Raw genomic sequence first — 27,214 nt, 5'->3', positions numbered from 1 at the left:
CTTCGCAGTTACTTTTTATCATAATCTAATTTATTACATAATTACACTGTGAGCCTGAGAATTTTGGAAGAGACCTTTGTATATGAAAATGAAAAAATTTATTTTTAAAGTGGAAATATTATTTTTACTCATTATAGAAATGTGTTTTTTCTAGCATGCACTCTTCTAAAAGCCCAGGCAGGCTCTGAAGCACTAGTGAAGTATGAGACAGAAAGTGAAAATCACCCCTGTAAAACCCGCCGACAGAACCCTTGTTTTGTTGGTATCCCACCAGACTTTTTGTGTTTATATTAACGTCTGTACATACACACATGTATGTTAAATTTCTTTCTGTATTTATTGAAATACACATTAATATGAGTGAGATCATATTCCACAACCTGTTTTTGTTGCTTAATCTATTACTGACATTCTTTGTTGTTAGTATATGTAGATCTAGCTCATGCTTTCTAACAGCCATGAAGGATTCCATTGTAGGGATATTTCATAGTTTATTTAGTCTGGTTCCTGTTGAGAGACTTTTAAATTTGAATTTTTTTCTGAATTATTTACAGCGCTACAGAGTGCTGCAGTGAACATTTTTGAACATCTATCATTGTGCACTTCACTAGTTCTTTCCTTAGGCAGTGGTTTTTGAGTTTTGCTCTCATAATTGCCCGTACAGTTGTACTAGATTGTCCAGAGGGTTTTGGAATGGTTTATGAGATGTGGCTAGGCCATGATTGCCCTAGAATTTTGGTTAAATACAGTAGTTCTTCTTCAAGGGGAATAAAAAGGCAGACATGACAAATAGGTACTAAGTAATACCAAAATAGTAAATCTTTGTGTTTGAAGCCTTACATAGCTTTAATTTAGCCTTGAATTGAGGGTAATTTTATTTTTTCCCATTATTTCATTTTGCCTTACAAAGATGCTGGTGAAATATATACGAACAAGTGTGATTATCGTTAACATGATTGTAGCAAACCATTGTTTTACTTTAATAGTAAATGATTTAAATAACCCTTTTTTGTGGGGATTGGGGTGGGTGTTTGTCTTCCATGTAGTTTATATCCTGGAACCTGGAGATGCTCCTTTGTTACAGCAACCACTACAGACATCCAAATCTGGTATTCAGCAAATAATTGAGTGCTTTCGATCAGGTATGAATGTTTTAGGATGTATTTTTCAATCTTCACATAGTAGTTAAAAACTACCTAGAAATCCTGAGAATTAATTTTTTTTAAATATTAAAATGTATACATTGGTTTTATAGAATACTTTTAATTGCCATATTTTAAAAAAGTGGGTGAATATTGACTTGATCTAGATTCTTTTTCAGTACTATGTATTATATATTCATATGGAAATAAGCTTGTTTATTATGGTTTAAAGAAATACATGTGGTATTTTTATTGGTAAAGTGCCTCTTAATGATTTATTTTTATTTTTTGGCATATTCTTTATAAACTCTCAAAGGTGAATTCTACTGGGTCTTTAAAAGCATTGGCAGAGTAGACTATTCACAGCGTCTGAGATGTCACTTATTTTAGGTTAATTACTTTATCATCACTCTTTATGTGACTCCCCTTCTTTGGCCTAACCCTGGAGTTTCAATATCTTAAATAGAGCACAAGATAGGAAAAATACTTATTCCAGCCCTGGGATCTTCGGATACAAGTGTTTAGCTCTTCTTTCTATTAGATTATTATAGTATTTGCATGTATAATAAGGGTACTTGTGCGGGTGCAATCCAATGCTTTAAAATAGTTGTTGCTTACTGCATATACATAAGTGAGAACTGTCAGAACTGTGTTATCAGTAAGATCTTAGGTTGCTTTGATTCTTATAATCCGCTTATCCACCTTTTGTAGATTTGGCTTCTTTGACGTCGTAGACTGTTGAGTTAGATATAAATAAGCAAACACACATGATTGATGGACACCTAACTGATGGAAACTTAGAAGATTAGAATATCTTTTGTTATTATTCTAAAGCTTACTATTTTAATGAAAAATTTCTAAGATTCAAAGGAAAAGATAATTTATATGTAATAACTTGTTTTGTGTTAATAAATTCTTTGAGGTGCTTGTTTTTAAGTCATTGTAAAGAGAAGTGGCATCTGTTTGCTTTATTTTAGGATCTAAGAAATAGATTGTTCCTTAATCTAAAATAAAAAAGGTTTTCTGACTTTATAATATCTATTTCTTGGACTTTTCATCTATAGTCCTCATGGCATTGCTTTTATTTATATTTAATTTAGTTAAGTATTGAGTGTATACACATGCCTTGCTCATGTTGGATGCTGGTAAACCTATTTAGGTTTACCTAAATAGGTGGTAAACCTACTCAAAGATGTTTTTTGTTTTTTTTTTTACTTTTGATAGTTGCCCTTCATTAACAGAAGTAACTGATAAGTCAGATTTTCCTTTAGTAAAGACAACTACAATTTTACTTATTAGGAGCCGTATTTATAATATATTTCTGGCGTAACAGGAGAATGGTTAGTTTTTGTAGTATAAGAGTTTTTGTTAGCTACTTTTAATAGAGAAATAATTCCTTTTGCGCTTTCTCCTGGAAATGAAGATAATAGCTTTTCACATTTAGTTATATTCTTTGCTGTAGGTTTTTAAAATCCAGAATTTACAGAGAAAGACAAATCCCATATGATTTCACTAATATGTGGAATTAAAGAAACAAAACAGATGAACTGTGGGGGGCCAGGGAAGAGAAGAGAGGGAAACAAACCACAAGAGGTTCTTAATGATAGAGAACAAACTGAGGGTCGATGAGAGGAGGTGAGTAGGAGGTTGGCTAGATGGGTGATGGGTACTAAGGGCACTTGTTGTGATGAGTGCTGGGTATTGAATTCAAGTGATGAATCACTGAATTCTACTCCTGAAACCAATATTGCACTCTATGTTAGGTAAATAAAGTTTGAATAAAATTTAAAAATCCAGAATTTGAAATTAATAAGGTTATTTTATACTACTTCAATTTATTATAGTCTTATTTGATTAAGTAAGAATTGGTTCATTCATAAATGCTTTGTCTTGTAAAATATCCCTTTCCAAGAAGATCCTGTTTAGAATCTGTGTTTAACTGTGGAAGGTAAATATTTAAAAATGAAATTGTTTTCTTTTGCACTGTGGTCATATCTGTTTTCTGTGTTTGCTATTTCTTTACAATCAGAGCTAAAGGAAAGGGTCCATGAAATGGGTAAAATGTTTTTTTTTTTAAATGTCCCCAGCAGATTTGCCTTCTGAGTTATGTTTTATTTAGGCAAATTTTGAAAGTACTATAAATTTAAAGTACCCGCTAATTTAAATTAGAAGTGATTTAGAAATATGCTTAGCGATACAAAGAAACTAACTTTGTATTTAAAAAAAGATTTTTTTTACTTCGTTAACGCGTCTCAGTACTAAGCAGTTTTAATTTCCTCAAGATCGTAATCTCTCACATATCTGTGTAATCTAAAATCTACTAAGATAGCTCTTTAGCACTGAAGTATCCAGGTCCTGGCTGACTGAAACTTGGGGTGGATAGAATGGAAGCTTGGCCTGCATGACTTAGGGACCAAGATCCATTCTCACCCTGTAAGTTCCTCCTGGTTCCATTCTACTCCCAACCACACCTTCAGTGACTCATTTCTTTCTAGGCTCTTTCCTTTACAGCTGGGTCACACACATTGCATTTAAAGAACCATCTGAAGTCCATGCTTTTGCTCTTGTTAACCTATAGAAACTAAATCAGGTTGGGTATTAGTAATGTCTTAGGATATCTAGCTTAATCTTTAAGCTCAGTTAGTTGTCTTCAGCTACTGTATCATCTCTAAGTGACTCACCTTCTTCAGCCTACACTGGACTGTCTGTGATCTGATATGAATTCCTACCCAAGCTGGAAGTTCATAAAAGGCTGAGGAAGGAGTTCTCTCATTTTTCAAGTCCACAGCCCCCTGTGTGCTATACTGACTGCTTGATCAGGTTTGACTTGTTCTCTTTGCCTCACACTTCAGTTTTTGCTTTGGACTGTTTTGCTGGCTTTAAGTTATCCTTCTTGACCTCTAATATCTCTTTATTTCTGGCTGCTTCACTTGTAAATTAATTTGAGTAGATTTTTTTTTTTTTTTTGGAATTAAGTAATATTCCTGTATTGGAGTAAATAATGTTACTGGATTAAGTCATAAATGCCTGTGGTTTAAAAAAATAATGAAGTACAAAAGGATATAAAAAATATAAAAATGAGTCTCTTTGCTCAGGCAACCACTGCTACGTGGTTTGTGTGTTTTCTTCCAAGGTTGTCTATACATATAGCCCTCATACCCCGCCCCCCCCCCCCCCCCCGTATGAGTAATAGCTGACTCTGCGCCCTGTTATGTATTTTTGCTTTAACAGTACATTTCACTGTTGTTTGACATCTGTTCGTAGAGAGATGCCTTATTATTTTAGGCTGCCTATTTTGCTCCAGACTATAGATTTTCTACTCTGAAATCCCTAATGGTTGGGTGACTTTGAGACATACTGTTTGCTCTGAATCCTTGGCTTCCGGTACTGCCTTGACTGGGCCCTGCCTTTTGCCCGAGTGCTGCCTTAGCTGTGTTGGTTCTTCTAGGATCAATCTGTGTGACTTGGCATCCTCAAATTTCCTCCTTTCTATTAACACTTTTAGCTTCCTTCCTTCCTGATCTCTCTCCCCAAACTGAAGCAGAATTTTAAGTAACAGCAACAACAACAAAAAGATGTACTTGCATGAGACGTTTATTAAAATTGATTTAATTGAGCTTAATAGTCTTTTTTAGTCTCTCAGCCTTCTGCTAGAGGCAAAGGAGCTATTGAATATCCTAAGGGTAGAAACAGAAAAATGGAGAGAAAAGACAATGATAATTATTTAGTTTGGTATTCAAAACTGGTCTTTAATATGAAGTTGATACCTTTTTTTGAATCCTTATAATATATAATATTGAAAAAAGAGGTAATATATAATATCATAGAAAAAAGATTCTGCCTATAGAATACAGTACTGTGCAAGGAAGGGCATCTTTTCTGAATCTTAGGGAGGAGTAAATTGTAGTGAAAAATGAGAATTAGCTTTTGTGATATTTGCTATTGCCATTATCATCTTAAGTTTAGGTTTGGTCATTTAACTTCTTAGAAGAGTTTATTTTGTTTTGTTTTTGTACTATTTAAAGCAACATTACTTGTATTTAGTGTAAGCTGTGACTGGATGGTGATGCCTCCCTCAGTCCTGACTCTGCAAACAAAAACTTAGCTTGGAAGTATGATTTATCATAGATACATAAGAGAGTGCCATGGATTTTGTTTTTGTTTTTTGGTTGTTACATGACAACTGTAGGAAATTTAAAATCAGACTAGGTATTTTTTTGGATGAATAAGAAAGGTGTAGATTTATTTGTTTGATTTGTTGTTCTTACATTCTTCAAAGCATATCATCTGGGGCTGTGTTCCTAGGAGAGCAGTCATTTATATTAGTTTGGAAATTTCTTAAGGGCACAGATCAGATCCTTCACTTCTGTGTTTCCAGTGAATAGCATTGTGACCTGATATTTAATAGGTGTTCAGTAAATGTTTGTTATACTAAACTAAAAGATTCACCAAGTAGGCACTAGAATAATTTTATTCTACTTATGAATTTACTGTAGTGTGTGGCAGTGTTCCATAATTAACCTAGTAATTTTTTTTAACCAGCTGGTTTTAAGATAATAATTAAAATTTTCTTAAGTTTTCCCTGTTTTTTACCTTCAAGAACTTTTGTTAAGAGAAGATCAGCTAGAAATTTCCTTTGTATACCGGCCTTGAAAATCAGTTTTGACACAAATTATGGATTTGCTTGCAGTGTTGAGATGATACTGTGTTTAAACAGTCATGCTAAAAATGAGCTCATGTGTGAATCATCAATAAAGCAAACAGTATACCACTTAAAAATAATTATTGCTACAATTTAGGGACGCCTGGTGGCTCAGTTGATTGAGTGTCCAGCTCTTGATTTTGGCTCAGCTCATGATCTCACAGATTGTGCCCTGCATCAGGCTCTGCGCTGACAGTGCCCAGCCTGCTTGGGATTCTCTCTGTCCCTCTCTCTATCTGCTCCTCCTCCACGTGCGTGCATATGCACACATGCTCTCTCTCACAAAATAAATACATAAACATTTAAAAATCCATTATTGCCACAATTTAAAATGGTCATTGACCAACATATTCATATATTAAGAAAAAAATGAAAGCTTATCTTTCTAGCACAGAAGAGTTATAATTAGTATCACATCATGTAAGGTGACTGCAGTCTACCCTACTGTAGAACTGAATACTGATTTCCTTTGAAAAAATCTTGTAAACATTTTTCTCAGAACATACAGAATATTTGACATTAAGGAATAGCACATGACTAAATCCTTGATGAGGTTTAAGTAATTTTTATGAGCACCTATTATGAGAATCTGAAATATTCACTAATTAGCTAATTTCTAGGCATCAAAAACTTACCCTTTGGAGGGCTGGTTTTTTGGAAAGATACTGATTAATGATCTATGTAAGCAGTAAATAGTGCATCCTAAGATAGTTTTAAAACCTGAGGCAAGAAAAAGTTATTAATATCGGAAAAGGAATAATTAGGAGTAAGATACCCTGGCTCTTTCTGAATCAAGAGCTGTGGAAGAACTTTATGTTGCTGTTTAGATGACCATGTCTGTTGTTGTCAGGTGGTAGAAAGTTTTAGCTATTGACAGAGGCAGAGTTGATTGGCTGTGCCTAATTGTTAGTGAGCAAAGCAATAAGAAAATAGTAGCTGATTAGACCATTAAGACCGCATGGGAAAAACAACAAAACCTTAAATGGCAACTGCTAACTTAGGGAAAAACTTCTGTTGTCTGTATTTATGGAATGGGTGACCTCTTATTTTTCTCATTTGTAAAATGTATAAGTTGAATTAGAAACTCTTTGAGGTCTAGGGGCGCCTGGGTGGCTCAGTCAGTTGAGCGTCTGACTTTGGCTCAGGTCATGACCTCACGTTCATGGTGAAGTTCAAGCCCTGCAGGTTCTGTGCCTACAGCTCAGAGCCTGGAGCCTGCTTTGGATTCCTTGTCTCCCTCTCTCTTTGCCCCTCCCCTGCTCATGCTCTGTCTCTCAAAAACTAAAATGAAACATTAAAAAAAATCTTTGAAGTCTCTTGACTTCCCAGTCAACTTTACAATAGGCTAAAAGAAAGTTTAATTTATAGAGAAGGTTTTCTTTAACATAGAGTTCTCCAATATGTCATTTGACAAACATCAGTCACGCATGGTTCTGAGGGCTGGGAATACAGTGGGAAGAATAAAGATACCTTCTCTTTCCTCTTTGAGCTTCCACTTTAATGGGAGTACAGAAAAATAATTACAAGAAAGTGGAATAATATAGTATAGATGTACAGTGTGCCATGGGAGTAGGGGTGAAGAATTCTTAAAAAACAGGAGCGATCAGAAGGCTTCCTGGAGGAAACAACTAACTTGGAATTTGAAGGATTGCTGGAAGTGAGCCAGACCAGGGAAATGGGAGATTGTTATAGGCAGAGAGAAAAACCTAGGTGAAGGCCTGAAAAGTGAGAGAGCGAGAAATTGGTGAACCTGTGGCTCTGAAAGAAATTTGATGTACCTGGATCAACACGACATGCTTGTGTCTGTGCATGTGCATGTTGATGTGTGTGTGCATATATGTGTGTAGGTAGGGTGGGGTGGGGTGGGGGGAGCATTTGTGAATGAGTATTAAGATTGATTGGTTCAGGTTAGAGCTAGAGACTTGTTTTAGGGGGATGTTTATTGGGAACAGATATACACTCTACTGAATATAACTAGCTCTATAACTAGGACTAAATAAGAATCTATACGTAGATATAGACTTTTTTATGGTTGAGAGAATCTTACAGACAAAGTGAGAGCTCTGATTTAAGGATGCAGTCTTATATTTTTAGCAGTAACTTTTTTATGTATAACCTCATACTTTCTATTTAAATCTTCAACTGAATTCTTACGTTAAACCTAGTTCAGGTTATTTTTGCATTGCTCTTCAATCTTTTTTGACTATCTTTAAAGGCAGAATTGAATCTTTAGTATGGGTCTAGCAGGTAATTTAATTTAGAATTGAAGTGTGCAAAAACTTTCTATGTTTTCTTTTTACTTGACTACACTTAACCGTACTTGGGAATTATAGGTAGATCAAGTAGAGAGGTTTAGGTTTATCTAAAATATTTTTATCATTAGTCTACCTCTCATAGTTTGTCACTTAGGAGATTATGAACTAAATATGTTAGCAGTCTATTGTCAATATATTTTGTAATGTGAAGTGGAATAAAATGTGTGTGTGTATGAGTTTACTTTTATATAAAGAATATACTCAAGCTGTCCTCTGAATCTTTTTAAATTTGTGTTTTCTGATTTTGTGGTAATATGGTTTAAGTGCAGTAAACATTGATTTGAATTTGAGAAATGGTGGAAATAATTTCATTATATATATATTTTTTTCCAGTAGAAACCCAGATGTGTAATTTAATTTTTCTGGGATTTAGGTTCATATTTTCTTTTCATGATTCTGTAAGATACATTTGGTTTGGTTTGTTCATTTTACAAGGTGGATAGTAAAGTGTGTTTGCTCTTTAGTAGTCCCAGAGCTTAACAGAATGTCAAGTGCTTGCTGAGTGATAGAACACTTTATACCTAGATAGTCTTAAAGTTGTTTTTCAAGACACTTTTGTTTTTTCCTCTTTAGTTTAAGTCAATATCGTTATCATCTTTTTTATTTGAGGAAATTAAAGGCTAATTAATTAGTAAAGCACTGCAGATCAATTTTGTCAATTTACCTGTGGCAAAACCTTGTAGGAAATAATGACAAAAGATCTTCTGTTTGTGTTTTATTCCTGGCGGATATTTTTACTTTAAAGATTAGATGCTTGTTGCCATTTATTTTTTTTTCTTGCCTTTTGACCTTCTGTCATAATGCTTAGATTCCCTAGATCTGTGGCATTTCTTCAACTTATCTTTATTGAGCATTGTGAGAGCTGAACACTTTAGTTGTAAATAAGACAGGTTTGGTTTTGGCTGCTTTGGTGTTTATAATCTAGCGGGGAAGACAGGCTTTAAGTTAGTTTAAAGTGTAGAACTATCAGTATTTAATTAATTGCACTTGAAGTGAGTTTTTGAGGGAGAAAGAATTTGAATAAATGTATAGTGGTCTCAAGAGGCCTAAGCAAAATTCATGTTATGAATAAGGATTCTGTACTCTCACACTCAATGGCCAGAATTCCATATTGGCGTAGAACCTGAAGTAATTTGAGTTTTAAAAAAATCACAGGCAGTCTTGGGACACAGCTCTGACTTTCTTTAAGGAATCAGGGGAAAATGTATTACAGAACTCCATCTTCATTTCACTGCAGAAGAGAGCTGTAGGAACCAGCCAGATACTTTGGCAGGGAGTAAAGGGGTAGGGGAGGAAGGGGCATGTTTAATTCTTCTTTCCCATTCCAGATCTATTGAATCAGAATCTCTGGAGGTGGGTCATGTACATCTTTATTCCCAGGTCATTGTGATGATCAACCAGATGTTGGAGTGACTGTTGGGATATCCTAAGAATTGATTGGCTGCTGAATTAGAAAAAGAATATCAGTTTTAGCTGTCATAATATTCAAATGATGATGCGATTTTGCTTAAAATTTAGTTTATAACTTAGTTCCGAATACACTATGGTAGAAGTTGGCAATGTCTGTATTTTATTTTCAAAGAGTAATTGCACTTTGGATTGTCAACAGTGGTTGCCAAGTTAAAAGTGCGTGTTTTAAAGTTATCTTTTGTGTTTTCTTTTTTTTTTCCTTCAGGAACTAAACAACTTAAGCATATTTTATTAAAAGACGTGGACACTATTTTTGAATGTAAATTATGCCGCAGTCTCTTCAGAGGATTACCAAATTTAATTACCCATAAAAAATTCTACTGCCCACCAAGTCTCCAGATGGATGACAGTAAGTTTTATTCATATATTCAGTTATGCATTTTATAGTTAGTTAAGTATTCATATACTGTAGCTGTATATTTGTGTTAAAATGGTATTGATAATTTAATGATGGAGAATAAAATTAAACACTTGACTTAATGTTTTATTCATTTTCTTAGATAGGTACTTTCATATGAGCGCTTTTTGCTTCGGTTTTTCTAAAGATATAGGAGGTTCGATTTATGAGTATATTTATTTGTATTAAAATACTGGGTATTGTTTTTGAATGTTTATGTAGACCAGATAGTATATATTCAGGATTTTTCTAAGTTAAAATATGAGTGCTTTAAGGGACTATTGATATTTTTCATTTTCACTTCTTTAACAACGTTTTACATATGACTGTTAATTTACTAAGATTACTGTTAAGTAAATGAGGCTAGAAATAAGGCAAAGAATGAGTAAATGAGTTGATTTCTTGGGGATGGTGAAGAGCATTAAAAAATATTAATCATTCCATTTTTTTCTGGGTCTTGGTTTGAAGATTAGTTTTGTTCTCAGTTAAATTTATTTATAGATCAGTCATTTTATCAGAAATTAGATTGTCTTATAGGCTAACTTGAGATCTGAAATAGCTTTATGTGACAGAGGCAGGTTGAGGCTAATAATGTCTTTGTGGAGCCACATGTTTGTTGGATTAAGTATACCGACCATGTACGATTAAGTACGCAGTATACATAATGGTATTATTTTCTTGCTATAAAGAACCGGTACAAATTCCTTAAAATATTTTATTAAGTAATAGGTTACATTCATTATGTCTTGTTCAGGAGTTTAACTCTTTGCAGACTTACAAATTTATAGAATTTGTTTTCTCGGTTTGATACTATAGTTGCATTATAGATTTTGTGTACTTTTCAATTTAACTTTTTTGGGATGGGAATGAAATGAAAACTCCAAATATCTAAAGTACCACTTTAATTACTAGCATGAAGTTGATATAAAGTATATTATAGCACATAATTGAAACAAAAATTCCTCTATTTGGAAATTTTTCTTACCACTGTTATATCTTGCTATACTTGTTTTTAATCATTGAGATATAAATGAAAAGGCAGTCTATGGGGATAAGTTTTAAACCTGACCTTTTAATAATTGAAGTACTAGTAGAAAATTAGTTATTTCTGATAGTTATTCTTTGCAATTTTTTAGTGTAGAGTTGACTTTTAGATATATAGATAAATGGATTCGTTGGATTATTGTGTACTTCTCTTGGCAATACTCACTCTAGAAATACTTCTGTGAAAGTGTTATCCTTCCTGTAGACACTCCTTTATCCATTTTAATTAGGAAGATCACTAGAAGAGCAATAGTGAATCATTTCTTGATTTCTAAATGGATAGCCAGATTTGATGCTGTATTTGTGGCCAGATTTTAGAGTTGTGTGTGGAAACATAACTAGTGTTAGATAGTTCTGGGATATATAATAGGAATATTTGGTTTCCCATAAGGGATGTAATTATTGTACAAATAAAACTAGCTCTGTTTTTTGAGTAAAAATCTATAGTTTTTAATCAGTTGCTTTAATGGTATTGTGTCATGTTAAGAAAACATTGAATAGGACTGAGTTTAGCACTTCTATACATGTCATTCATATTTATATGCTACAGATTTTTCTTTTCCAGTTCTATCAGATGTCTATACAAGTAGATTAGATTATTTATTATGGATTAAGTTAATAGGACTGCTGTTATGTTTCCTAAAAAAAGAATCACTTTTATATAGAATAGTACATTCTTCATGATGTTTTATCCATCTTGGGTTGTAAGAACTTTGATGTGCCTTTGCGAGCCTAAAAATTTTAGACTAAAAATTTGAAATACTGTTTTTATTGTTTAGGACACTCGTGTATTTGTATTAAGGGCACTTAGAAGTGGAAGTAGCTCTTCAGATTGCATTTATTCCTTAACATTTGTGTGCCATGATGAGATTTTAAATTAATTTTAGTTTAATTAATACTAATTTTTGTAAAACTACATTAAATGTATAAATTATAAAATACAGAAAAGTAGATAATGCTCATAAAAAAATACAAACCAGTAATGTAATAAGTTTTAAGGTAGAAGTTCATAATACAACTTTAAATATTAGAGAGCTAGAGCAGGCTAATTATTTCAGATTAAAATGTTGTTTTTTTTCTTAACAGACCTTCCTGATGTAAATGATAAACAAAGTCAAGCCATAAACGATCTCCTAGAAGCCATATATCCAAGTGTGGACAAGCGAGAATATATTATTAAGCTAGAACCCATAGAAACTAATCAAAATGCAGTGTTTCAGTATATTTCAAGGACTGATAATCCTACTGAAGTCACAGAGTCAAGCAGTACTCCTGAACAAACCGAAGTTCAAATACAGGAAGCTAGCACTGAACAGTCTAAAACAGTACCAGTTATAGATACAGAGGTGGAAACTGTAGAGCCCCCTCCTGTTGAGATTGTTGCAGATGAAGTTGCACCTACATCTGATGAGCAACCTCAGGAATCACAGGCTGACTTGGAAACTTCTGACAATTCTGATTTTGGTCACCAGTTGATATGTTGTCTTTGTAGAAAAGAATTCAATTCCAGACGAGGCGTTCGTCGTCACATTCGAAAAGTACACAAGAAAAAGATGGAAGAACTAAAAAAGTACATTGAAACACGAAAGAATCCAAACCAGTCCTCTAAAGGACGCAGTAAGAATGTTCTAGTTCCATTAAGTAGGAGTTGTCCAGTATGTTGTAAATCATTTGCTACAAAAGCGAATGTAAGGAGGCATTTTGATGAAGTTCATAGAGGACTAAGGAGGGATTCAATTACTCCTGATATAGCAACAAAGCCTGGGCAACCTTTGTTCCTGGATTCTGTTTCTCCTAAAAAATCTTTTAAGACTCGAAAACAAAAGTCGTCTTCAAAGGCTGAATACAATTTAACTGCATGCAAATGCCTCCTTTGCAAGAGGAAATATAGTTCACAAATAATGCTTAAAAGACATATGCAAATTGTCCACAAGATAACTCTTTCTGGAACAAACTCTAAAAGAGAGAAAGGCCCTAATAATACTGCCAGCAGTTCAGAAATAAAAGTTAAAGTTGAACCAGCAGATTCTGTAGAATCTTCACCCCCTTCCATTACCCATTCTCCACAGAATGAATTAAAGGGAACAAATCATTCAAATGAAAAAAAGAACACACCGGCAGCACAGAAAAATAAAGTTAAACAAGACTCTGAAAGCCCTAAATCAACTAGTCCGTCTGCTGCAGGTGGCCAGCAGAAAACCAGGAAACCAAAACTTTCAGCTGGCTTTGACTTTAAGCAACTTTACTGTAAACTTTGTAAACGTCAGTTTACTTCCAAACAGAACTTGACTAAACACATTGAGTTGCACACAGATGGGAATAACATTTATGTTAAATTCTACAAGTGTCCTCTTTGCACTTATGAAACTCGTCGGAAGCGCGATGTGATACGACATATAACTGTGGTTCATAAAAAGTCATCCCGCTATCTTGGGAAAATAACAGCCAGTTTAGAGATCAGAGCTATAAAGAAGCCCATTGATTTTGTTCTAAATAAAGTGGCAAAAAGAGGCCCTTCGAGGGATGAGGCAAAACATAGTGATTCAAAACATGATGGCACTTCTAACTCTCCTAGTAAAAAGTATGAAGTAGCTGACGTTGGTATTGAAGTAAAAGTCACAAAAAACTTTTCTCTTCACAGATGCAATAAATGTGGAAAGGCATTTGCCAAAAAGACTTATCTTGAACATCATAAGAAAACTCATAAGGCAAATGCTTCCAATTCACCTGAAGGAAACAAAACCAAAGGCCGAAGTACAAGATCTAAGGCTCTTGTCTGGTGAGGAACAGTTACAGAGTTTTGCTTTTTTCCCCCCATCGAACTAAAAAAAATCATTTGACCATAATTTATAGCTGGTTCCATTTTAATACATGTTTGCTTCCATATATCTTATGGCATTGGGAACTGCAAGAGTAATGTGCATATTGCATTTACCTCTTCAGTGACCTTTATTCCAGTGGCTTGGGAACAAAAGTTAACTTCAGAACTTATCTTCCACAGGACAATGCATTATAGTTCTAGGTAGATGGCACAGGGTCAGTGCTTTCCTCTCAATGTTGTAAAATATATACGTTTATATTGGCTTATGTTTACAATAGAAGTCTTCTGTTTAACTAACTTTGCACAGGTTTAATTTGATTTAGTGACTTAGTCTACTAATGAATACATTGTAGGAAAAGTTAAATATATTAGAATGAATTTGTGAAGGCGATAATTATAGGAAAAAAGTCTTTTGAGGCACTGTAATTATTGTAAAAATTAATCTGTGACGGCTAAATAAAGTGCTGCACTAAGAAAAAGAAAATCCCCAAATTGGATTTAGAACAATTAGCATTTATTATTTATGTTTAACATAGTGCTTCCAGTCAAAGGGGGGAACTTGATAAACAAAAGTTTGGATTTTTTTTTTTTTTCCTTCTCCTTAGGAGTGTGTGTTAGTTACTGTTTTTAGTTTTGATCTGCGGAAAAAGTGATTATTTAGGTTCAAAATCTTACTTTTCCCTTTTTGTTTAAACAGACTTTTTGTGATCATTTCAACATAGTTAATATTATTAAGTAGGTTTTTTTTTTTTTTTTAATCTTTTTTTGTGGTTGTGCGTTGCAAGAAAAGGAAAATCCCTATTGGGAAAAAAGAAAAAAATTTACTTTTTTAGAAGGTTTTGGAATAAATGTAGATTTTTAAAAATGCAATATGAAATAAGGAGTAGACTCCCTCTACTTGTTTTTGCAAGTCTATCTATATTTTTAAAAGTTTACCTTCAGTACCTGTGTCCCCTGTATTAAGGCATTTAATATATTTAATTAGTATTAGTTTGGGATTCAGGTTCTAAGCAGTATACTTAGTTTGAGTACTGAGTAGGTTAAATGTTGTGATTTGAGTATCACACATGTTTTTATTTGTGTGGAAACTTGAGGTGAAACCATCCTTTAGAAGTGATTTACTGTTGTATAATTTTTAAAACAAGGTTTTATTGGTAAACTCAAAAGTGTTCATTTATTCCCATTTCTCCTCAGATAACTTCAAGTGATGTACGAAAAGGTTTGGAGTTCATTTTTGTGGAAAGACTTTAAATTGGTGTTAGAACCACTAAACGTCTTCAAATGGTACTATGAGAAAAAAAGGAAAAACATTTTCATAAATATTCGACTGTAACTGCTGTTTTCTGACTAAAATAATAACCATCTAACCACTTGTTTCTAAGGCACTGCCTCTTCCAGCACTTTCAAGTAGCTGTGACATTACATATTGTCATCACAGTCCATCAGCTAACCACCCTTGACCTTGTGCATTTGGTCTGCAGTTCCTACAAAAATGTTGCAAATTTTGTTTTCCAAACAATTTGTTGATTAAAGCGATCAACAACCTGAAGAATATATCACCACTGGTGATTTTTAATTGACAGAGACTTTATATCTTAGTGACTTTAGTTTTGTTTCACTTTATTTGGCAAAATTTTCATCTGAATTGTACAGATCTATTTCCTAGTGAGTGTATGTTAGGACCAAAAGAGAAATTAGTATCAACATATTATAAATATTTAGCCTACTAAGTATTTGTAATTATTTTTACATTCATTTATTTCTAACTTGTTCTCCAGCACTTAAATGTTTGAAAGTTTCATTCTAAAATATATTCAGCAGAAAGTTCCAGTTCATTTTCGTCCATGGATCATTATTTTTATTTGTCAACATCTGAGGTTTTTATGAAAATTAAACATTCCCCTTTTTTTCTTTAAATTTTATACAAAGCACTTTAATAATAGATGCAACTTAATTTTTCAGTTTCTGTATATTTTTTTTTTAAAGACCACACATTTACTAATGTTAGTATGAAGGTAGTAAATAGCTTACTGATATTTTATGGATGCAGACAATCCATGCACAACCACTTCTTATGATATTAGTTTAATTCTTTAAATATTGCTAAAAAAGGAAGATGGGAGTATAAACTCTGAAGTTTTTTCTCCCAAGTAAAATCTTAAATGACTACTTTAGATGATATTTGATTCCTACTGTAAAATTTGGAAAATAATGAATTCTTGTCCATTTTTGTAATCAAGATTTTAGGAAAAACAGAAGTACATCTATCTTTATGAAATATTGGGCAGGTTTTTGTGTATCAATATTTTGTACTTTTTAGGGAATATTTTATTTTTTAGTAATTTTTGTCAAATTCTAATTTTAAAAGGTACAGCAGAGAACATACCATGTTTTTATATAGGTTCATACCTGTACTTAGGAGGGACCCTGTCCATCTATATACTTCTTGTAAAAATTTTAAAGTGTTGAAGATCCACAAGGTCATAATAAAATGCTTCTATAGCTAGAAAAACATTTACCCTTCCCAGTGCTTTGCACTAAAATATACTGTGAAAGGAAACTAGAAAGACTGTAACTGTTGCTGGAAATGTTCTATATTGAATGTACATGCTCTTGTTGGAAAAATGTACTATATGTGATGGAAATAAACCAGACTCAAAATTATTTCAGCTAAATGTGCTTCAACAAAGGTGCATTGGTTGAAACTTAAATGTTTTATCAAATTTAAATTTATTCAGTGACTATGAGCAGCTACACTTGAATTATACCCTAATAGTTTTATTTTTAAGAATTAGAGTGATAATTTCTCTTTAATTTAAAAACAGATTTACTTTTCCACATATGGAAAACTTGTACTTCTATACCTAACTTTAATGATTAATATCATAATATATTTAGGGAACTAAATGTGTAGGTGGTATTTCATTTATAAACCATCTTCATTAGTTGCACATTATTAAATCTGTATGTTTGACTTTTGCAAGGTGTTATCTTTTATACATTCTTACACACAAGACATCTTCCAAAGATACATTCCAGACTTAAGTACCTACAACCAGTGAAAAGATACGAGTATTCCTAAAAAGTTTGGGGGTAGTTCTTTGCTACAGCCTCTCATCTATATGTCAGCCTATCGTTTTCTACTTTACTTGTTAAATACCGTAGGGAATAAAGAAAAATAGCCTGATGTTGATGGAGGGGAGCCCAATTACTGGAATTCCTTTATTTCAACTCCCCTATTTCCACAATACTATTCATAGTTTGTCTCCACCCATAACTCTAGGCCCACAGAGCAGGAATTTCGAAGGAGGAATTGAGGGTTCCAAGGACTGTCAAAAGGTTTCATCTCGGTCTTAGAGGAAGAAATAGAACTATGTCAGGATGCGTCTGTCTAAATTAGAATTGCCTAGAGAGATTGGGAATATTTTATCATAGTAGCCAAATCAATGGATCATGGCAGAGAGGAGTTAGAGGCTAAACAAGTTTAGAGAGGTGGAATGAACAAGTAAGAAGTTATTAGATGTTCTTTGTTCTTCCTATTTCTTTCTGGTCTTCATCTTTATTTTTTGGTTTTATTTTGATTCAGGATCTGTCTTCTCAGAGGCTGAGGCCTGAGACTATTAAGGAGAAGAGTCCTAGGAAATTTGTGGCAGAAGCTTTTCTGCATGCAAATATAAGCAAATATTTGTAGCACTTTTTGTTGTGGGGAGGAGTAGTTAAGCAGGTAAAGAGCCATCAGAAACTGCTTATTTTATATTAAAACCTATCTTTGGCTACCAATTATATCTACCTTTGCTATTATTTGATCAATCAAGAGTTTTCCTGTAGAATTCAACTCCTCGTTTCCTGAGATACATTCCATACGTCGTAAGTGTGGTGGAAGAGGAAAAACAATGAAAAGTATGGCTTGCATTTCAACTTCCTAAGTTTGGGTAGTGCAAGTGAGAGCTGGGTGAGGTATGGCTGACACTGGGCAGGTGTTTATTAGAACATGGAGATATATACCTTGAATGTATGATAACTTTTTTTTTTTTCATGTCTCTGTTTCCCCCTCTTTCCTCCCAACTTCAGGAAGAAAGCCTCCTCTTGAAGAATATATATATTCTTTATTCTTGTAGAATATATAAATTCTTGGCCTACTTTTGTACATATGAGCTGAGTTTTTGGCTTGTATTATTGAAAAGTACTTCACTTTTGTTAGGGACATGTATTTGTTATATTGTTTTATGATCAATAGGCTGCTCTACTCATTTTGCTTGAAAGAGCCCATGGATGCAGTAGCAGGGAGTTTTGTGGTCTTTCTAGGGCTTGAGTTTACCAATAGGTGTTATGGCAAGAAAGTATTGAGATAGACACAAGTGGCTATCATTTCCTATTGTGAAGTTGCAAAAGATGTTTTCAAATAGCATGACCTCTGAAAAAGAAATGCTTCTTAAACTTTAGAAATTAGGTTTCCAGGTTTCCCACAGTGGCCAATGGAAGTATTCTCGATCCTTAGTTAGGAGTTTTAGAAGTTCCTTTTTTTTAATGGAATCCATAGATTACCAGGATTATGATTTAGCTGTGACTCTAAGAGTTGATCTGAAGCCGAGCTCTAAGATACGTGTAGCAAAATGTTGGCTGTTGCATTATACAAAATCCTTCTGTACTCTGTGCTATTCTTTCCCTCTTCTCCAACTTTAGAAACCTAAGGATTAGAAAGAAGTAAGGATCAGCAGTCTTAAGAATGGCTGTTGTTTGGTTTCTAAGGAATTAGGCACATGATATAACGTAGAATAAAACATGTTTCACTTAAACTCACCTGCAATTATTTTGACTTTTCTAACTTTCAAATTCACTCCTGTCTCCTAGAATTTGTTTCTGTACTATTTTACTCTGAGTTCTCTTCAGAATTTCTGGCTTTTCTTTTTTTTTTTTTTTTTGCTTCTCTACCAAGTACCAAGATAGCAAAAATGTTTTTTGAGAAGGTAAGAGGGTGGAAAGTCAGCTCATTTCTTCCTGAATATTTGTCATTCTAAATTGGATTTGTCAGGCTTATTATTTCTTTTCAAACTGCTTCTTCTGCATATATTCACCACCATGCACCCCAAGCAGAGGTGAACTTAATGAAGACCATAGTTGTGTCTGGTTGGGAAAATGCCTGAAGTTGGAGGTTTTACTGTTTGTGCCCACTCAGTAGAGTTAATTTGCTTGATTGTTTATATTTGAAGTCAGGGACTATGTCTTGATAATTTTGTTTAGTGCCTAGCACATTTTCATGTATACGCAGGCACTGTGAATAAAAACTTGATATTCAAGCGAGTGGTAGCTTTTTCCATCTCAGAATCGTGCTGTCATATACTTTGAGACTTCGGGTTTTAATTTCATAAACTTTTAATGTTTATTTATTTTTGAGGGAGGGACGGAGAGAGAGAGAGAGAGACAGGCAGACAGGCAAAGAGGGAGACAGAGAATCTGAAGCAGGCTCCAGGCTCTGAGCTGTCAGCACAGAGCCTGACGTGGGGCTTGAACTCATGGACTGTGCGATCATGACCTGAGCTGAAGTCGGACGCTTAACCGACTGAGCCACCCAGGTGCCCCATCATTTCATAAGCTTTTATTATTTCAATATTGATTTTACTTATTTTAGAAAATGCTGCCAGTACTAAGATGATAGTTTGTAATAATAAACAGAACTCTTCATATTAGATAACAATAATGAGTATTCATGGAGTGCTGACTGTATGCCAAGTACTCTGCTATCCTTTACGTGCATAATGCCCCTCATCGACCAAGAAGACCCACCAATAAGATCCACCAGTAAGAACTGTTACTTCATTATCTCCATTTTATAAAATTCTGAGTTTCAACGTAGAATTTCAGTGATTTACTTAAGTTCACATAGCTAGGGAATAACAGAATTGAGACTTGACACTAGGTCTTGACTACAAAGCATGTGCTCTTAATCCGTGCGCGTTACATTTGCACATTGTACTGTTTGCAAAGCACATCTACCACATTACCTTATTGGCAGCTTAGTGTAATGATCTGGAGCTAGATAAGTTGGTGAAATTTTTGTATCCACACATTATTTCCTGTGTGGCTTTGTACTAGTTACTTGATCATTCTGTGTCCTAGTTACCTCATCTGTGAAACGGGGATAATATCTACCTTACGGGGTTCTGAGGATAAAATGAAAAATACGTGAAACATTTAAAGTAGTGCTTGGCATGTTACAATAAATGTTGGATATGGTTACCATAAGTGATTTTCATAGCATTGGAAATGTGTAATGTTTTTATTACCACTTAAAGTTTAGATTGAAATGGGTGCATTAGAAGAGAACTTTATTGCTACACATCAGATTTTAACTCTTGCTTTGTATTTAATTGGGACAATGAAGACAACCGACTGTATTATTATTTGCTGTCAATTTTCTTCTGATCAGATATTACTAGTTTACCATTCTCATAAATTTTTCACTCATCTTGAAAAAAGGTATTAGGTAGTTTTAAGCACATTCATTTTAAGTTTGGCTTTGTTTTTATGGTTACTCCCCAGAATAATCCATCTGTCTTAAAATTCTTATTAGTATCTGTCCCATCACACAAAAATTTTATTGTGGTCATGTGCAGAATATTGACATGGAGCTAATATTAATTGATTAACATAGCTGAAACATTTCTGTAAAAGTATATATGCAGTACTATTTGAAAGAAAGCTTCAGTTATGGAATGAGTAGATTCTTCAGGAGAGCATGATTTGGGCTAAGTCAGGAATTTCTTGGGTAAATGTGTCCTGAAGAGGTAAGAAGTGGTACTTTTAAAAGTCTTACCCCTGGTAGTCATTAGTGGCAGTACTCCAAATTTCACCGAGGCCCAAGTACTGTTAGATTATCTGCCGAAAGGGTTTACGCACATACCCAGTTGTTCCTGCTTTTACTTTTTTAACAATAAGATAATGATTTTAGAAACTTTTGTATTTAGGGACTTGTATAATTTGCAACACCAGAGAACGTTTGTCCCTAGGTTTGGATGAACCTTCGTATTCTGAACTTCAGATCAAGTGCTGGGGTTCCAGCGCCTGTGTTGTATGGCTTCTTAGTGATGCTGATACTCAAATACTTGTGTCAGGTATCTGGAGCATATTCCTGGCACACAAAACACTGTGATGCGTAAGGCGAATGATAATGCTTGAAAAAATAGCCAAACCAAAATAAACCAAAAAACAAAAACAAAAACAAAACCCTTACTTTGAATGCTTGAGCAATAATAACATGAAGCTATCCGGGTGTCCTGCTTTATATAATCTCATTAGCACTTTCAATACAAGAGTGTGTAATGATGTTACGTCGAGAGGAAAAGTTATTACACCAAAATGAACCCTAAGTGCATGGAACTGTTATTACAACTCAGGTTTTGAATATTCGTTTTTAATCTCTGCTATCTGTGGGATTATACTGAAAATAAATTAGCTCTGAGAAATGGAACTGTGGCTTTTAGTCAGACTTTCTAAGTGTGCAAAAATATTTTTTAAAGAAGTTTGAGACTCTTCTTGCATAGATTGGGCCTTTGGTAAACCTGAACCCCAAAATACCTGTTAGGTGTGACTAGTAGCTTTTATTTTGGATGGAAGGAAAAAGCAAGGAATGCTTTTCTTCTAAGAAAAAAAATAGTGAAGCACTAGGAAGATATTGTATGCACAAGTGATTGAATTATATGAAAAAATACTTTTAGGGAAAGGATTTTTATGTCATTTCCTTGAATTTTTTGACATAAGTTGTTAGGGGCTTTTTATAAAAGCTTCTGTAGGAGAGTGGCTATGTCATTTTCAAGCCTTTTGATCATTGGAGATTGGTTGAATTCCTTGAAATTTAATGTGCTGGGCATTTGCAGATGGTTGAGACTTTCTGAGCTTTGTCCTTTCCTTTGAATGGGCAGACTTCAAGGTGATAAGATAGTCTAATGAGAGTGTCATAAAGATGGTCAAAAACATACTTAGTGAAATTTATGCATAATTTTCAGTGTATCGTCAAGTTAAACTTTTTCTGAAACATTTTCACATTTTTCCAATTTGCCCTTTCTTTGCTTGTCCATCGTGACTAGTCAACTGTTGTTGCGTATGATTATGAGAGAACAAAATCACTTATTTGCCATAAAATGTGGACATAAACAGATTATTGTACACACAGGAGGAAGAGATGATTTTGTTTCCTGTAGCTCCCTTGGATCTCTTTTTAATCTTTAAGTGCACAATTGTAATGATATAAATTGTTAAATTTAAAGGTTTAAGATACATCTCTGAAGCCCCCCCCCCTTTTTAAAAACGGTTAACTAGAGCAAAGTAACAGTGTAACACTGTGTCTTCAAATCACAGATGCTACAAGATGGAACTAAGACCCACAATGCTTAGATTACCACCCACCCAGTTTGCCTTGTCATCTAATTGCAGCTCTGTTGAGTGTATGTGCACTCATAGATAAAAATACTGTGCCATGCTTTATTTTATTTTTATTTTATTTTATTTTATTTTATTTTATTTTATTTTATTTTATTTTATTTTATTTTATTATTTATTTTTGGTTGCAAGCAGAGTTTTACTTGGTCTGTAGCTAGTAATGAAAGGCTTATTAGAAAGCTTCATGTGGGAAAATAAGGGAGATTGAAACTGGCTTCACCATATAGATTTCAACTAGGTGTTAACAGAACCTGGAAAAAATCAATGCAGCTGTAGTGACTGGGTATGGTCCTCTTAGCAGCAGCAGTATTCTCTGCTGTTATTGCCCTTCTCAGACTCTGTTTTTACTTTTTATTTTTAAACTAATAACCTTATTCTGTATCTTTTCAATGTGGTTATAACTGCCTCATTACTTCTGCTGCCTGCCTTCTCTGCTTTTCAGCTACTTTCCATATAGCTCGTAAGAAAAAAATCTGATTAAGTTAGGTTTATTCCCTGTCGGGCAAATCTCCCATGCCAGGTCTTTTCATCGGTTGCTGGCCATAAGTTGCTCTTCATAGATTGGCTGCTTTTGGGATATGTGCTCCCCCATTGCTCCTGTCATTGGTGATCACGGTGGCAGAGTCAGTGGCATAAAACCTATTCCTGAACCCAATAAAAGGAATCTTGGTGGGAATCTTTTAAAAGAGGGATCTGGATAGTTCTGGAATGTAATCTTTCCAGTACACATGATTAGATAGAATTAGCTAAAGGGGATTAAGAGTACTCTTCCTGAGGGGCGCCTTGGTGGCTCAGGCGCCTGGGTGGCTCAGTCGGTTGAGCGTCCGACTTTGGCTCAGGTCATATCTCGCCGTTCATGAGTGCAAGCCCCATGTCGGGCTCTGTGCTGACAGCTCGGAGCCTGGAACCTGCTTCGGATTCTGTGTCTCCCTCTCTCTGCCCCTTTCCCACTTATGCTCTGTCTGTCTCTCTGTCTCTCGAAGGTGAATAAACGTTTAAAAAAAAAAAAAAGTACTCTTCCCGGGATGAGCGCTGAGTAATGAATAGAATTGTTGAATCATACTGTACACCTGAAACTAATATAACACTGTATGTTAATTATACTTCAGTTAAGAAAGTCAGAGTTGGTAGGTACCAGATTTGTGGTGTTAATCTGTCTTGCTCTAAAAAAAAAATAAACTAAAACTAAAAAGGTGATAGAATTAAAAGTAACCTGGGACTTTGAGTGTTCTGTCAGTGCAGCATCAGTCCTTTCCATCCTGAGAAAATGTGGAAAAGAGTTTTCTAATCAGCGTCTGCAGTTCCTTTTCTGAACTGCCTGGTGCTGTTTCCATCTTCAGCTTTGCAGATTCATAGAAGTTTTCACTCTGAAAGAACCATTACATCTCCTGTACCAGCCTATTAGACCATTCTGTCAATTGCTGCTGCTTTCCACACACCTCCAATTATGCTGTATAGTTTGAGTTGGTGATTTAGTGAACCCTTTAAGTATTGCTTCTGTTTTTCTACTTGTATTTTCCATGTTTGGGTTCACTCTGCAATAGCTGTTTTATATCTTCTCATTCATTCCTTCAATGACACATACCGTTGGTTGAGTGTCCATCATGTGCCTGGTACTATTCCAGTCTTTTGGGGCAACAGAATCGTAACAGTGGTTAAAGCATGGATTTTTAAGAATGATGCAGACCTGAGTTCAAGTCCTGGCTCCTTTACTTGCTAGTTACTTAATCTTTCTAAGCTTGAGTTTTTGTCTGTAAAATAATATTAGAAACTACCTTATAGGTAGGTTTGTTGTGGGAATTTATACAAATTTAGTGATATATTGTATTTTATATACTCAGCACAATGCGTGGCTCAAGTAAGAGCTCAGTAAATATGCATTATTACTGTTGTAGTAATCACTAAAATTATTATCAATTTGCTCTGAAATACTTTCTAGCACTTAGTGTCTGGTTATCTTGCTTTGCCATTTGTGGTTCGTTGCCTTTTTGTTGGCATTAATCCAACCGTTTAATGAAAAGTCAGATGTAACATCCGTGATAAAGCCAAGATACCCAGCAGTTTATTAAGGTAAAACATACTATTTTATGGTCTTTAATCTGCTGCCACTTTTAATAGCACCTTCTGCTGATTGTTAAAGAATTTGTTGAACCTTTCATATAATTTTGCTTCTCTGTGGCTGTTTTATAGAAGCATGTATAGTTTGAGTATAGAGACTCAAAGCAGCTTTTGGTTTTATTCTTTTGTTGTAAACATTAGGCTGTGGGTACGTGAACATACTCTGAATTTACAAGCAAGAATTATGTCTTCTATTTGCATCACCAGTGCCTCACAGTGTAGTTGGCATATAACAGGTGCTTAGAGAATGTTGAAGGAAGGAAAACGGAAGGCAGGAACAGGACATCAGGGATCTTCAGGCTTATCATTAGTCCACAAATATACCTTTGCTTTTAAGCTTCCTTCCCATTACATCATCTTCTGATCTGTATAGTTTCTCTACCTGTGAGCTCCTCTTTGTTTCCGTTACTGCTGGCTTCTGTTGCCTGCCTTCTTTGTGTGAACCTCTTAGCTTCTGCCATTGCTACTCAGTGATGGTGACAGATTCAAACTCATGGCAGTGCTGTATTGACTGTATCTGCTGTAAGTAATCCATAATCAATTGCACACTGTATGGATGCACATTTAGTGATTTTTTTGGCTGGTTCTTTTAAAGGTTTACTTTTGTTTAATTCATGTTTATTGAATTCTTTGAAATTCAGCTCACATTTCACTTCCTATTCCATTCCCAGATCTCAACAAAAAGCAGGCAACTAATTGTTGATATTAGTTGTTGATATTGCTGCTTCTGTCATTTGTGTAATCTTAGAAATTGGGATTGATTAGTTATTTTGTTTATGTAATTCTCACATTGCCTACTTTAGAACTTTTGCACTGTCCTTAAGGCCTCCAGCTGTATTTTTGCTCCCTTGGTAAGAAGCAACTTAGCCTGTATCATGGCAAAAGATAGAGGCATTTCTTTATGCTCCCCTTCTGCATCACACTTACTTTCTTGTCTTCTATTCCTTCTTTGATTCTTTGCAGAAAGAAGTGTTCTTCTTTTCCAAGTCCAACACTTCTGCCCTTTTTCCCCCAAGACCTTCCTTCAACAACCCTCCTCTCTTTTCCCCTCCCCATCTTCTGTCTTCCTTTCCACAAGCTTCTCCCCCTCAGCCCACAAATATGCTCAAATTCCTTTCAGCCAGAAAGTAAACTTTACCTACATACTACCTTCAATCTAGTTACTGCCATCTGTTCCTGCTTCCTTTCACTGTCAGGCTTCCACGTGCTTTCATACTGCTCTGTTTTAGCACCACTTTCACTATAACTTTGTATGTCCTTGTCTTCCTTCTCCTTTAGACTATAAAGCTCTTAGATATGTGTGTTGATCACCATTGATTCCTCAGGGCCTAGGACAGTTCCTGGTCCATAGTAGGCATTCAGTAAATATTTGTTGAATGAATGAACAATATAGTGCCATGCCTATACCACTCACTTGTGAACCATCTGCAATTTTTTTCTACCCCTACATTTCTATTAAAAGTTCACTTGAAGGACATCAATGCCCACATAAATGCTACATCTGGTGGCTTCTCGCTTTTCATCATTCTTGACCTCTTCATGACCATTAATACTTATAAATTTACTTTTCCCAGATTTTTACGGTCACTTATAACTGGGTCACCTTGGGATAATCTCAGCATGGTATTGCGTCAAAAACAAACAAACAAACAAACAAACATCTTTGTTTCCAAAAATCTTTGGAAAATAATGAACCTATTTACTATTTTACAGAAATTTCATAAGGAGATAGAAAGGTACAATTACATAAAGCTTAAATCCTCATACAACTTGGCAGCTTCCTCCAATCTCTCTTCTGTAACATTTCTCCCAAAACATTCTGTGAACTTTCTATCCAAAACCCCTTGACCACTTTTCCCATCTTTATTTTCGTCTAAGAATAACTTTCCAGTTTAAATCACTTTAGCCTCTCAGGTTTTTCCAGTTCTTTTCATACCCATTATCCTGCTCAGGATTCTAAAAGTCTAGGAACATTCTCTTGATTTCATCTGGTTTGCCGTTACTAACTTTGCATGATTTTGCTTAATCTTGAAGCTTTAGATCAGACACTATGTCCTCCAGTGAGTATTTCCCTGACTTCCAAAGTTTGGCTAGGTTTCCCCTGAGTATGTTTCTATAGAACCTCATCAATAACTATATTGAAATGATCTATTTGTGCCTCTTTCTTAGACTATAAGCATCTTAAGGGTAGGGCTCCTATCTTTTCTTCATACCCCTGGCATCTTATAATGCATCTGGAACATGGTGGATGTTGATAAATATTTATTGAACTGATGCTTCTGTGAACTCTGAGCCTTTCTTGCCTTTGGCATTTGTTAGTAGGCATTTAAATGTGGGTCAAACTTTCCTGAGTCCTTTTTCTTTTTTTTATACCGTCTCAGTGATTTCTTTACTTCCAGAGCATCAGTTATCATTTCTGTGAAGATGACCCCAAACCTGTTCTCTAGCCTGGCTGTTCTCCTGATTATAAGACCATTTGATTTCAAAGTTGCATGTCAGACATCTCTATAAAATGTTTCTCCAGTATCTTAAATGCAACAAAAACTCAGTAAACCAAACTTGTTATCTTCCCGTTAAACTTGTTCCTTCTTTATGTGTTCCCTGTGTCAATTCTTCACACTCCTACCCTCCCAGTTGCCTAGACTAATTAGAATCCTAGGAAATACCTGGACTTTTTTTTTTTTTTTTTTCTTTCTCTCACACTCTTCACGTAATCAGTGATCAACGCCTGTTCATCTTTCCTGTGACTGTTTTTTACATTTGGCTCTT

General features: G+C 34.7%; 1 protein-coding gene across 9 annotated transcripts in view; it reads left to right on the top strand.

Annotated features, from left to right (window-relative positions):
* ZNF800 (zinc finger protein 800) overlaps positions 1–27,214 on the top strand; it is a 159,855-nt gene that overhangs the window by 116,772 nt on the left and 15,869 nt on the right. For 7 of the 9 annotated variants that reach the window (XM_053898023.1, XM_053898022.1, XM_019452630.2 and 4 more), the window contains 3 exons: positions 1,047–1,142; positions 9,835–9,978; positions 12,157–13,849. In XM_053898023.1, coding sequence (XP_053753998.1) covers positions 1,047–1,142; positions 9,835–9,978; positions 12,157–13,849 — 1,933 coding nt within the window. Of the gene's footprint in view, positions 1–1,046; positions 1,143–9,834; positions 9,979–12,156; positions 14,387–15,085; positions 16,871–27,214 lie in introns of those variants that run through there. The other 2 variants (XM_019452632.2, XM_019452631.2) reach the window with 2 other exon arrangements.

This window comes from Panthera pardus, unplaced genomic scaffold (genome assembly GCF_024362965.1).
Source record: "Panthera pardus isolate Hobbes unplaced genomic scaffold, ASM2436296v1 HiC_scaffold_8, whole genome shotgun sequence".
In the NCBI taxonomy this organism is placed as follows: Eukaryota; Metazoa; Chordata; class Mammalia; order Carnivora; family Felidae; genus Panthera; species Panthera pardus.
The sequence above is the reverse complement of the archived record's forward strand: the minus strand, read 5'-3'. Positions and strand labels throughout refer to the sequence as shown.